Source organism: Physeter macrocephalus, chromosome 14, assembly GCF_002837175.3.
Source record: "Physeter macrocephalus isolate SW-GA chromosome 14, ASM283717v5, whole genome shotgun sequence".
NCBI lineage: Eukaryota > Metazoa > Chordata > Mammalia > Artiodactyla > Physeteridae > Physeter > Physeter macrocephalus.
This window is the reverse complement of record NC_041227.1, coordinates 75,597,611-75,610,836: the sequence shown is the minus strand read 5'-3', so window position 1 is coordinate 75,610,836 and position 13,226 is coordinate 75,597,611. Positions and strand designations below refer to the sequence as shown.

Genomic DNA, 13,226 nt, shown 5'->3' with positions numbered 1-13,226 from the left:
GCCACAACAGTGGGAGGCCCGCGTACCCGCCCCCCCCCCCCCCAAAAAAAAAAAAAGATAAAGTAATAAAAGTATGGTTGACCCTTGAAGAGCGGAGGGGTTAGGGGTGCTGACCCCCTCGCAGTCCAAAATCCACATGTAACTTTACATTCAGCCTTCCGTATTGCTGTTCCACATCCTCGGGTTCAACCACCTGTGGGTTGTGTAGGACTGTAGGACATATTTATTGAAAAATTTCTGCATATGAGCGGACCTTTGCAGTTCAAACCCGTGTTGTTCAAGGGTCAACTGTACAGGAAGTTTGGGGGAAAGAAAGTGGGAGGGGAAAAAAATCACCCATAATCCCACCATCCTAACTAGTAGAACTGTTATTACTTAGTGTGCTTCCATTTTTTTTCATAAGCCTTTTTTATATAGGGTACAACCAAATATTAGACACACACATTTTCCAGTGTTGCTTGGCCCTCCTGTTTGTTATTTTTGACAACCTGGCATTGTGTAGAAGCATCATGGTCTACTCAACTGTTCCCCAGCTGAAATTCTAATTTTTTCTCTCTTTTGTCCTGATAACTGTGCTTATGCCTTGTTCTAAACTTGAGAATATTTCCTTATAATAGATGCCCAGAAGTGGGACTAGTGGATGAAAAGTCAAGGACATTTTTATGGTTCTTGATACATATGGCCAAATTGCTTTTTAAAACAATTATACCACATATGAGAGTATCAGTTGTACTAAATTTCTTCCAGGGCTATCAAAGTTTTTTTTTTTTTTTAGCAAATTGTGTAAGCAGAAGAGAATTCTTTGCTGTATTCATTTTCAGTAATTTAGTTATGAATCAGGCTGAGTAATTTTCCTGCTTGTACTTATTTTTTTATCTGCTCACATGACTTCTGTAAGGATGAGATCACTGTAAACTGTGCTGTGAACTTAAAGGCTTTTATTAATATTCTTCAGAAAACTCGAAGACTGGCCAGTGTTTATTTTTAAATTTTGCCTTTGGTGTCCCCAAGCCCAGCTACTTGTCGTTGTAAGGATGAGATCACTGTAAACTGTGCTGTGAACTTAAAGGCTTTTATTAATATTCTTCAGAAAACTCGAAGACTGGCCAAAGTGTTTATTTTTAAATTATGCCTTTGGTGTCCCCAAGCCCAGCTACTTGTCGTTCACATTAACAGCTGCTGTCACCTGTTCCAACGTGGAATAGAAGCTTATGAAGCTCATGGTGTCTTTAAGGTCTGGGTTGAGCTCAGCCGTCTCCTCAGCCAGTTCGATCCCATTCTCCTTGGTGACTGCCTCTTGGGGGAAATGCATCCAATAGCACTCCGAACCTGGGAAGCAACTGCTTTAAAATAATATCTTTTCTATCTTCCCTGTAATTTTTCTTCGGCCTAGTTTCCTAGTTAGTACTTCCCCCATTTTTTTGATCGAAGGGGGGATACTTTGTGTGCTCATCCAGCTGTATTTATTGAGCGCCTCCAGTGCTAGGTGCTTGGGATTCAGCAGTAAGCAGAACAGACACTGTTCGTGCCCTCGTGGAGCTGACGGTCTGATGGGAGGAGCATTCCCAAAGAAGTGTCGGGTGCCCTGAGAGGGAAAAGGAAGCTGGGGTGTTGGCTAAGGGCATAGAGCAGAGGTTGATGTGTCACCCATCGTATTGACAGTGTTTTCTACTGGCTCATTTCTCTCTTTTCCCGGCTCCTAGTCGGGTATTCTTCCAGCTCCGTATCCTCTTCATACTCCTTTCTTCTAGTTTTCATCAGTTCTCACGGTTCACTTGTGTGTCTTCATTTTTTAAATTTATTTTTTATTAAAAAGTTGTTTTTTGGCTGCTGCCACGCAGCTTGCAGGATCTTAGCTCCCCAAACAGGGGATTGAACCTGGGCCCACGGCAGTGAAGGCACGGAGTCCTAACCGCTGGACTGCCAGGGAACTCCCCACTTGTGTATCTTTGTTCTGTCTCATTCCGTCTCCCTGACTCATGTTGAGGTAATGATCCCTTCCACATTTCCTACCTCCTCTCCCATTTCAGAATTCCCTTCTCTCTTTCCTATGTAATAAAAGTGTCTGGCTTTCCCCTGTGAAAGCCTAGCCTCAGTCGTTCTCACCACCCTCCCAAGTAAGCTTTCTCTTCATTTTGTTCTTTTCACCGGACAGACACCGAAAGGTTCTTTTCATTTCTGTTGGCATCAGGCACGTCCACGCACCCATCACCCCGCCTTTGTTACTCCTATTACATCGTAGTTTCATTTGATTATCCTCTTTTGCCTGATAGTTTTTCTTCTGTAAAAGAACCGGTAACATTTGTGTTTCCTCTTTATCTTTTCAGGCAATGATAAAAGAAGTAAGAATACAAAATTGAATGTTAAGAAGAAAATTCCAGAATTTTCAGAAGCAGACCTGGAGCCAACAGGACTAATCCCAAGAAATGTTTCTCAGGTTCAGGATTTTGGAGAAGGCCATGAACACCAGGGCAAATTGGATAGAAAGCAGGGAATTCCCATGAAAGAGATACTCGGACAACCCTCTTCAAAGAGGATGAATTTCAGCGAAGTCACGTACGTCCACAAAAAGTCCTCCGCCGGAGAGAGACCGCATAAATGTAACGAATGTGGGAAAAGCTTTATTCAGAGCGCACATCTTATCCAGCATCAGCGAATACACACCGGGGAGAAGCCATTTAGGTGTGACGAGTGTGGGAAAAGCTACAATCAGCGTGTGCACCTGACTCAGCATCAGCGGGTCCACACTGGGGAGAAGCCCTACACCTGTCCCTTGTGTGGGAAAGCATTTAGAGTGAGGTCCCACCTTGTTCAGCACCAGAGTGTGCACAGTGGGGAGAGGCCCTTTAAGTGTAATGAGTGCGGGAAAGGCTTTGGGAGGCGCTCACACCTTGCTGGGCATCTGAGGCTCCACTCGAGAGAGAGGTCCCATCAGTGTCATGAATGTGGAGAAATCTTTTTTCAGTATGTTAGCCTCGCTGAGCACCAGGTGCTCCACATGGGCCAGAAAAATGAACAAAATAGCATCTGCGGGGAAGCATACAGCTGGAACTTAACGGTGATTGAGGACAAGAAGGTTGAGTTGCAAGAGCAGCCTTATAAGTGTGATGTGTGTGGCAAAGCCTTTCGTTACAGCTCCGAGCTCATTCAGCATTACAGAACTCACACCGCAGAGAAAACCTATACACGGGATATGTGTAGAGAAAGCGTTGGCCAGTGTTCCCACACAAAACAACATCCAAAAAGCTGTTCCAACCTGAAAGCCCATCGATGTAACGAATGCGGCAGAGGCTTTGCTCTGAAGGCACATCTTAATCAACATCAGAGGATCCATACTGGTGAGAGACCCTTTCGGTGTAAAGAATGCGGAATGAGTTTCAGTTGGAGTTGTAGCCTCTTTAAACATCTGAGAAGTCACGAGAGGACAGATCCCATAAATACCTTAACTGTCTAGAGGTTTCTATTGTAGAACAGCTCTTACGCCATTTTAGAGAAGCCTTCCTGAAGACAAACCCTACTCCTGTAACGAATGTAATAACAACTTCAAGCATCTCCTCCAACTTAACCATCAAACCTACGGATCTGTTGAGATCCTTCAGTTAGAACTTAGGACACTGGGGCATCCACAGCAGATAGATAGCTGCTTTTCCACTGAGAAATGCGTTCGTTTGCATCTTCAAGCTTGAGAGTCTAGACAGGAGAGAAGCTAAGGATACAGTGGACGAAGGGAAGCCTTCAGATGGCACTCACTCTTCCTGCGACTCTCAGAACATTGACAGTGGGAAGAGTCTCACAAATGCAGTAGGAATAAGCTTCATTTGTAGTTTCTGCCTTGTTTGACAGCTTATCTATTCAGGGAAGAGCACAGTGAAAGAAAGAGCCCTTCAGCATGATCTTGGTTTTGGTACCTCAGCCATGAACCTTTTCTAGACGTGGTGATGCCAGCCACTGGAATGTTCCAGGCGACGTTCTCATCTTGAGTATTAAACCTTTTCAAAAGAAATTGACTTAAAGGTATTTCTGTTTTGGCAAAATTGAGGTTCAGAGGCTGGATGGTATGTGTTCTCGCTGCCTTATTCAACCTACAACTTCTCCATGAAACACACTCTACCTTTTTGTTTTGTCTTGACTCTCCTGGCATCATGGTTAGCTAGTAGAAAGAGAAGTTAAGTTTGTAAATTCAGGAGAAACTGTGTTGGTCAGTCACAGCCTGGGGAGAGGGGAGTGGGACCTTAGGGGAATAGAGAAGAGAAGACGGGCCAGACTGTGGACTGGTTACTCTATTACCCACAAGAATGAGGGCAGCTATAGCCATGGAAGGAATTGGACCAAGTTGAATCAAGAATTGTCCAAGCAGTAGATGTACCAACTCCCAGTTGCCCAGGAGATAGATCTCCCCCATAGGATAATGGCATAGAGAAGGAGTTTCAACTTGAGTTGCAGCTGGATTTGAAAGTAAACATTAGTAGATGCAGGGAGGTCCTGGTCTGGTGAGCCCTGCCTGTGGGGAGGTCTGGGCAGGGGTTGTGGGGGAAGGATGATGACATGAAAAAGAGGGTAAACTTGAGCCTGTTTGCTAGAGAGGGAGAGGCGCTTCTGGGCGCCAGCGAAGTCCTGCTTCTACTGACTGCCTGGCTTACAAATAAACACCCAATAAATACCTGTCGATTTTGTGTGCTGTACACTGGTACCTGGTCCAGATCCCCTTTACCAGGCTGCCATACCCATCCCTCAGCTGCTCTGAGTTTTGTCTGCCAGGTGCTCACAGCTCACCCTGTTCTCCGGAGACTCTGAGAGAACTGCCCTCAGGTGATCAGAGCTGCCCCATCCAGGAGTTAGCTGTCCTCCCCACCCCCCCAGCCAATGACGGATTGATACGGGGGTGCAGAGGGCTGATTCACGTGCCTCAAGGTGGGAAATCGGTGCAGTTTATGCTTCAGACCCACCCATTGTGGGTCAGGCTGAGGCTAGACTTTATTAGACTACATCCATGCTCCTGTACCGTCGCCCCATCCCCTCCACGCCCTCAGCAAATCACATGGCTCTGAATGCTTGTCTCAGGCTCCACTTTAGGGAAGGTGATCTGATGTGTGGCACCGTGAGTGGTCCTGTAAGAATGGACTGTGGAGCTGGCCACTCACCGTGAGGCAACGAGGACCGCGTCACTGACGGTGGGCAGGGCACTGGTCGTTTCGGGTGTGTGGCGGCCATTCAGTTGGGAGACACTCACTTTGGTGAACTGGGATGGAATTCAGGTAGAAGGGGATGCACTGACTTGGGTAAGGTTTGGGGAACAAAATGAAAATAATGTAAGGATTATGGAATCGAGTGGCTCTTGCTGAAAGCCACTGACTGCTTGTTGAAGAGAGAAAATAACACACTCAGGACAAATATCCACCAACTTAATGCGACCTGTGAGTGTTAGAGGGCCTCGTTGGTAGCCCTCAAGGAGACTCTTGTTGCCTGCAAACAGAATTACAGAGTTAAAGGTGATTAAGATTTAAAGGTGATCTAGAACTTGAATGAGAATGACAACTTCAGTAAAGCCTGGTGTTAATGTCTGTCGAGCATTTACTGTGTTCTAAACATCATGCTTAGTGTTTTATGTGGATCACCTCACTTAATCCTCACATTATGAGGTGGTTTCACTTTTTAGCTCCCTCATTTTACAGTTGGGAAAAACTTGAGGTTCAGAATAGTTAATTCACTTGCCCGAGGTCACACAGCCAATAAGTGGCAGAACGAGCATTTGAACCAAGTTCACTTTGTCTCCAAAAGCTAAGCTCTTAAGCACCAAACTCTACTATGTCTTAGATGATTAAATATCAAACATTACAAAGTGATGAAACGCTGTTCTTGTCAGTTTGTGTGAAAGACAGTTTTGATCCAAGATACGATAAAATCATACAGTAATAGAATCTTAGAATTGTAAAGGGTTCGACCATGCCTCCCACCCAATGGAGGAATCGCCATTCAATTGTAGGTATGTGCAGGCACCAAGTGCATAATTACTTCGTTGAGCTGGAGAAAACATTTCCTGTCATCTGATTATCCAGTTTCTGCATGAAATCCTTCCACTGATGGGGAGCTCGTTGCTTCCCAGGGCACCTCTTCCATTTAAAAACAGCTCTGATTGCCAGAAACTTCTTAGCTGAAAACTATGCTGATCTGGGGTCTTAACATCTCCTGGTTGCAGAAAAAAGAAGAGTTTTATGATTTGAACATTCGACCGTGAAGTTCTTTTCTGCCTTTCAGTCATCACATCCATCATCACCTTACCTTCTAAACCTCTGAAAGGAAAGGGAAACAAAACGTTAGGGTCATGTATTTTGTTTCCTCAATTTTGCGGCAAGTTAGAGCAAAATCTGTTTGCTCAAGACGCTGTTTTGTTATCGTTTTTTAACATTAAAATATTGTAAAGGACTAAAGGCAGAAAAGGAACAGGACAGTAGAATCTGCATTCCAATCACATCGGTAAATGCGTGCCCGGAGCACGTTGGTTGAATTCTACAGAAATGTTTGCTACGGTATTGGGGCTGGGAGGAAGCCTGTGATTGATTCTATCAATTTGTTGTTGTTGTTTTCACAAAAGTTTCAGAGCCATCTGAGTGCGACCAGGTCAATGTCCTCAGCTTGGAGTCCTTTCCCTGCAGAAGGAACAATTAGAAAGAGACACCCATGTGCTAGTTCTCAAAACTTGTGACCTGCACCTTCCACCCAGGAGGCTAGATTCCCCATCAATTCCTTACTTCTTTCCCATTAGTGAGGACGTGCCGCTAAATCTTGGTCTTTTTCCTCAACTGAGGAGGTTACAGTCCCTAGATTTACAGAGGAACCACCGAGACAGCGAGACCTCCTGGATTCCTAGAGAACACCAATAGGGGTGGAGTTCCGGGGGGGGGCGGAACCGTGACGGGCTTCCGGTAAGCTTTCCGGAACTCGTTCTATTTGTGCTACAGGTTGTTGTATCGTCTGCAGGTTGTTTGTTTCCTCCCCCCCCACCCCCCACCCCATCCCCGCGACTCGGAGTTCCCGGCTGCGGGTAGCGTAGGGGACAAGAGATGCGTAGTTACTACCCCCGGCAGCATGTGGGGAGATGCCCCTCTCCCGCGTTTCCCTCACCCACTCCCAGCCCAGTTTTGTGCCTTGACTTAACCTAAAAGATGAGATCGGTTAGGCAAGGAATTGGAGACAAAACCAAGACACTAGCGTTTTCTGAGGTGTCCACAGGGTGGGTTTCTCTGAGCCCTCTCCTGGGCTTGCCTAAGGCTGACTTCTCACTGTGGCCTTTCCTCTGTGCCTGTGCACTCCTGGTGTCTCTTTCCTCTTCTTATAAAGACACCATTCCTATCCTTGAGGACCCCACCCTCATGACCTTATTTAACCTTAATCACCTCCTTAAGTGCTCTGTCTCCAAATACAGTCACACTGGGGGTTAGGGCTTCCAGTGCATGGATTTTGCGAGGGGCACACAATTCAGAACAGTTGGGAACTATCTTGTCACTCTCTGTATTTTCCCATAGCACCTAGCACAGCGCCTTGCAAAATGGTAAATCTAGGTTTTTGTTAACAAAGCGATAGAAGACCTGATGGGAACTGGGAGAGGAGTTATAAAGTCATTTAAATCTATTGTCTTAGCTCATCTTTGTTTATAAAATTTCTGAGCTGTATTCTGGAAGGTCCTAGTTCCTGCTTGGAACTTCAAAGTCTCCAGGACAATGGCACAGAGGTAAAAGGGAAGCTCCTGGGGCCTCTGGGGTGGGAACTGCAGGGGCAGGGTCTGTGCCCTCCCAGTAACCCCAGCAGTGTAACGAGCATCTGTGGTTCCTAGCGAGGGTTCGGGGTGGGGCTGTCTACCAGGCAGGTGCGGTGGAGTCAGCCGAGGTGGAGCGGGGGAGCCCTTGCTTCTCACAAGCTTACCTTCTGGCAGGATTCTGAACAGTCTGCGGTAACCGGTATTGCCCCAGCAGGTGTCACAGTGGATGCAGGATCATTGGATGATCACAGCGTGGCTTGGGGGCCTCCGTGGCTATTCATCTTGGTGAGCAGAGATTGCATTGCCACTTTGAATGATTGGACTAGAACATCTGTCTTGGCATCCTGTCCCCTTCAGAACCCACGCTGGATTCTTGTTGGTGAGCAAAGGGCTTATCATAATTCGGCCCCCCATTTTAACGATTTTTAATTGTCCGAGCCCCACTTGCCAGACTGTATCGCTTAGCTTTTGGTTACAGCCCAATAATCCATCCAGTTCTTTGTTGAAATTCTTCAGTTCTTTTGGAAAAGAAAATGCAGGAGGTATTGTTCTAATCTCAGATTTAATGAAGAATATCTTAAACATGTATTAAGTCGGTTTAATGATAACAGCTCTAACAAATAGACCTACAGAGGTCTAGATGCTCAAACACAATAGCAGTTTTTCTTTTTTTAATGAATTTTTAAAATATTTATTTATTTTATTTATCTATTTTATTTTTGGGGCTGCATCGGGTCTTAGTTGCGGCATGTGGGGTCTTCGTTGAGGCGTGTGGGATCTTTCGTTGTAGTGCGGGCTTCTCTCTAGCTGTGGCGCAAGGTCTCCAGGGCGCATGGGCTGTGTAGTTTGCGGCACGCGGGCTCTTTTGCTGTGGCGTGTGCTTAGTTGCCCCGTGGCGTGTGGGATCTTAGTTCCCCAACCAGGGCTCGAACCTGCGTCCCCTGCGTTGGAAGGCGGATTCTTTACTGCTGGACCACCAGGGAAGCCCCTAGAAGTTTCCTTTTTACTCGTATAACAGTGTAAGGCAGATATACATGACTGACAGGAAGGCTCTCCTCTGAGCAGTCAATCTGACGGCAGCCCCGGCATCTTCAGACGTGGCTCCCGAGGCCTCCTTGGGGATTTTCTAACCTAGTCAACTGGGAGAAGAGAACACGGACGTGTGCCGGGGCTTTATGGGCCAGGCCAAGAAGTGGCACATATCATCTTCACTATAGTCCATGGGTTAGAACTCGGTCATCTAGCTGCATTTAACAATACAAGCTGCAAAGTGTAGTCTAGCTGTGTGTCCAGGAAGGAGAAAAACAAATTTTTGATAAACTGGTAGCAATCTGCAACAAGACTCAAAAATTACTAACTGTAGAAGATGGATAAATTCAGCTACACTGTATTAGGAAAAGACAAAACAAAATGGGAAGCACAGCCCAGGAAGATGAAAAGATGCTCAACTACATTAGTAATAAGAGAAATGCAAATTAAACCACAATTGGATACGATTTCACAAAGGATTATCAAATCTTTCAAAATCTGTCAGTACCAGGTACCGATAAAGATATAGAATAGTGGAAACTCTTATCTGCTGTTGAGTGTGTAAGTTGTTACATTTATTAGGGAAAACAGTTTGCCATACTTTTTTTTTGGCCATGCCATATGGCATGTGGGCTCTTAGTTCCCCAACCAGGGATCGAACCTGTGCCCCCTGCACTGGAAGCGTGCAGTCTTAACCACTGGTATGCCAGGGAAGTCCCTGGCCATACTTCTTAAAGTTGAACATGTATATATCTTATTTCTAGGTCTTTTCACAGGGAACCAAGAGGCATGTTGACATGCTGTTTTATAAAAGCCCCAAACTGGAAACATCCTGAAAACCCATCAACAAAAGAATAGATTCATAAATTGTGCTGTATTCCTGCAGTGGGATACTTATTGTCAGTGAATGTGGTTGAACCACAGCTACACAGAAAGATGCATGATTCTCAAAACACATGTGCAGTGAAAGAGTATGACTCCATGTATGTAAAGTTCTGAAAAAGCAGAACTAAGTACTACATCATCCAGACATAAATAGATAGGTGGTATGTCTACATAGTACAAGGGAATGATTAACATAAAACTCAGAATATTTGTTAACCTTTGGTGAAGAGGGAGGGAGAGGAGATTGGACAGAATATAAGAGGCTTTTGTGATTCTGAAAATGATCTATTTCTTACCTAGTATGAGGATGCATGGGTGTTCTTTTTATTATCATTTACTGTCGTATATCTTCAGATACTTTTGAATTATGATATTATTTCACAATAAACATGGACCAGTTTACTGTAAAATATTGCTAACATTCAGACAAGTATGGAGAATAGAGATTGATTTTAAAGAACATTCACATATGCACCAGATCAATCAATTCTTAACATATTTGCTTCATATCTTTAAAAAAATTTTATTTATTTATTTATTTATTTGGTTGCACTGGGTCTTAGTTGTGGCAGGCGGGCTCCTTAGTTGTGGCTCATGGGCTTCTTAGTTGCGGCTTGCCAGCTCCTTAGTTGCAGCACACGGGCTCCTTAGTTGTGGCATGTGAACTCTTAGTTGCAGCATGCATGTGGGATCTAGTTCCCTGACCAGGTATCGAACCCATACCCCCTGCATTGGGAGTGCGGAGTCTTATCCACTGCACCACCAGGGAAATCCCTCATATCATTTTAAGAAATAATATGTACTGTAAAGACTCCCATTCCTTTTCCCTCATCAGAAGGAATAACTATACTGAAATTGTGTCCTTCTTTTCCCCATTTTATACCACAAGATCTTGTATCCATAAACAATATATGTAGTGTTGCAGGATTTAAAATTTTATGCAGACATATTGTATTCTGTCATGCTGGAACTTGATTTGCCATTTTAAGATTGATTTATGTTTCTGTATATAAATAGATCCAGTTTATTCAAACTGCTGTAAATTAGTTCCCGAGACTTGGAAAAATGTTAAATTTGGTAAATCTGGGTGGATGGTGTAAAGGATTCTCTGTATTATTTTTGCAATTTGGAAATTATTTCAGAATAACAGCATCACTACTGAGTCATTTATATTGGCAATATGCACTTGGAAATGGAAGTGGGGGAAACATCCATTTATGATAATGACACAAATAACTGACCATAAGTTTACTTGAAAAAAATCTAAGAACTTACCTGAAAATGTATGTTTTGACAGGAAGTCCTCTATTACTCTTTTATGCTAAAATATAGAATTTCATGTAGTATTTTCCTTTATGCTTCCCCTCCTCATTTCTACCAGCTAAGAAATGTTGGCAGAAAGAGAAGCCACCTTGATAAAAGCTACAGTTGAGTGTGAACTTGAACAAGATCTAGACCCACACAGGTGTTGTCAAAGGTGTCAGCTGCATACTAGTCATATGACCATGTTATGTGACATTTTAGTGAACTGTAATCCAAGTGTGTAAAAAGAGGAGAAAAATGAAAGCACTGAACAATTTTCGTATCTTATTTTTAGTCATTTGAATTTTAACAGTCTGTTTTTTAATTTATAGTTTAGCATTATTAGCTAAAGAAGGAAATAACATTTGTATTATTTATTTTTCACCTTGATTTAAATATGGTGTAAAAAGCTTCACTGGTCTTGTCAAAAAAAGGTGCACCTTTTCTAGTCCAGTGGAGTATTCTGGACTCTTCTGACCTTTGCAGTATGAGCTAATGGTTCCCCTGTGTGGCCAGGCATGGAGGACAGTGGGTCCAGCCCATTAGCTAAAAAGAAAAGCCAAAACTTGAGCGTTTCTTCTCCATTACCTTCCCTGGAGGGCTAGTTTGGAGCTCCTGCCCTACTGCTAAATATTGACAAAACATGACCGTACACTGACGATGACATTGCTGATCTGTGCTCCTGGCCTGGTGACCGTCTGGCCTCTGCGGAAGGCAGGAAGCCTGCCCTGCACGCCGGCACTCTTGAGCCGGGGACCCCTTTCTCCCAAGGCAAATTAGTTCAGCGAGGCTTCCAGACCAGCCCCACCACTCCCCTCCTTTGTGTCCCAGGAATTCTACTGAAAAAAATATTTTCATCAAATAAAACATTTTATAGGGGCCATTTATAAAGGGAAAGGAAGGCCATTTAATTTAGTTGTAGAGAAGGAAGTGGCACCAAGTACAAGCTCCCTCGTTCCTCCCTAAGAAGTCCTTAGGGTTTCTCCAGCAGTGCTGTCCAATAAGCCTGGGATGATGGGAATGTTCTATAATTGTGCTGATCTTGAAATGTGGCTTTTGATTTGAGGAAGTTTTTTAACTTTTTAAAATTTTAATTTAAATAGGCTCACATGGCTAGTGGCTGCCATAGTGAAGAGTGCGGCGCTTTTCTCCTCCTTGGGACAGATGTGGCTGAAGGTAGGCATTTCCATATTACCTCTGGATCCTTAGCTGTACCCGCTCTCTTTCTGGAAAGCTGGAAGCATGTACATCATCTACACAAAATAGATTCAGTAGTCTGAGCCAGACTGTGTACTCAAGCCTGGATCTGCTTTCACAGGTCCCCAACTCCAAAGGTGGTTGTGAGCAAGAATTCTCTCTCATTGGCTCATTTCCTCTTGTCTGAGGCCTCGACTTCTTAATTTTGTTCGGGGAAATACAGTTAGTTTGGCAGCCTTTCCTTCCAGCCAGTTCCTGCCGCTTGGTACAAAAGTACTGATACCGAACCCAGTATATAATCTCACACTTATTATTTTCCTCCTGCAAAGCTGAAGCTTCCTTTATTTTACGGGGTGCCACTTGCTTTCTTCTCATTCCCAATAGAACTTTGTTTTCATGTGCTGGGTAAGAAATCGTGGAACTGGTAAGGACAAGAAAATAATAAAATCAAGGGATCTGATTAACCTGAGAGGGTCTAACAGCAGCAATTTGCTCGTGGGGAGAAGAGGTGTTGAAATACTGGTAGGGGAGTTAGAAGGGACACAGAGAAGGGCAGACAGCTAATAAAGCAGCTCCCATGGAGAGTGAATGTGCCTCATCCCACGGAAAGACTCTGAAAACAGTGTGAAGCACATGCTTCACAGATGTTCCACCCCAGGGGAGAGGGAGATCTGGTATTCGTCAAAATCCTATCAAGCGTGGTTGAGGGCTGCCCCCAGAGCAGCGGTCTTTTTTGGTTTTCAAAAAAGCCCACAGCCCAGGAGACACAGATAGTGCAAGTCGGATGAAGCACACGGCAGGGGCAAGGCCGGCGGGGGGCGGGGCGGGGGGCGGGGCACTAACAGCATCTGCTCTGAACATTGACTTCGAACTCTCAGTAGGACCTAGTAGCACACTAATTTTAGTTTCTGGGTAAACTTTGGTAATTCTTAATATCGCAGTAGTACTAGTGGGTAGCCCTTACTTTATTTTTAAAACGTCTGTACAACCTCAGGTGATTTTTCAGTATGAAACCAAGAAAGGCATTCTTGAGGGAGGGAGGGGGGAGGAGGGGAGG

The 13,226-nt window shown here is 44.5% G+C and overlaps 1 protein-coding gene and 1 long non-coding RNA gene across 9 annotated transcripts in view; both read left to right on the top strand.

Annotated features, from left to right (window-relative positions):
* The window catches only part of ZKSCAN5 (zinc finger with KRAB and SCAN domains 5), a 27,141-nt gene extending 22,492 nt beyond the window's left edge, over positions 1-4,649 (top strand). For all 7 annotated transcript variants that reach the window (XM_055089841.1, XM_055089842.1, XM_028500122.1 and 4 more), the window contains one exon: positions 2,328-4,649. In XM_055089841.1, the coding sequence (XP_054945816.1) occupies positions 2,328-3,454 (1,127 nt within the window). In that variant the 3' untranslated portion in view covers positions 3,455-4,649. The remainder of the gene's footprint in view (positions 1-2,327) is intronic.
* A 2,299-nt stretch (positions 4,650-6,948) lies between these two features.
* LOC129392728 (uncharacterized) overlaps positions 6,949-13,226 on the top strand; it is a 12,085-nt gene continuing 5,807 nt past the window's right edge. The window contains exons 1-4 of one of the 2 annotated variants that reach the window (XR_008619093.1): positions 6,949-6,978; positions 7,639-7,729; positions 7,971-8,135; positions 12,076-12,148. This is a non-coding gene — a long non-coding RNA (uncharacterized lncRNA). The other variant, XR_008619092.1, reaches the window with a different exon arrangement.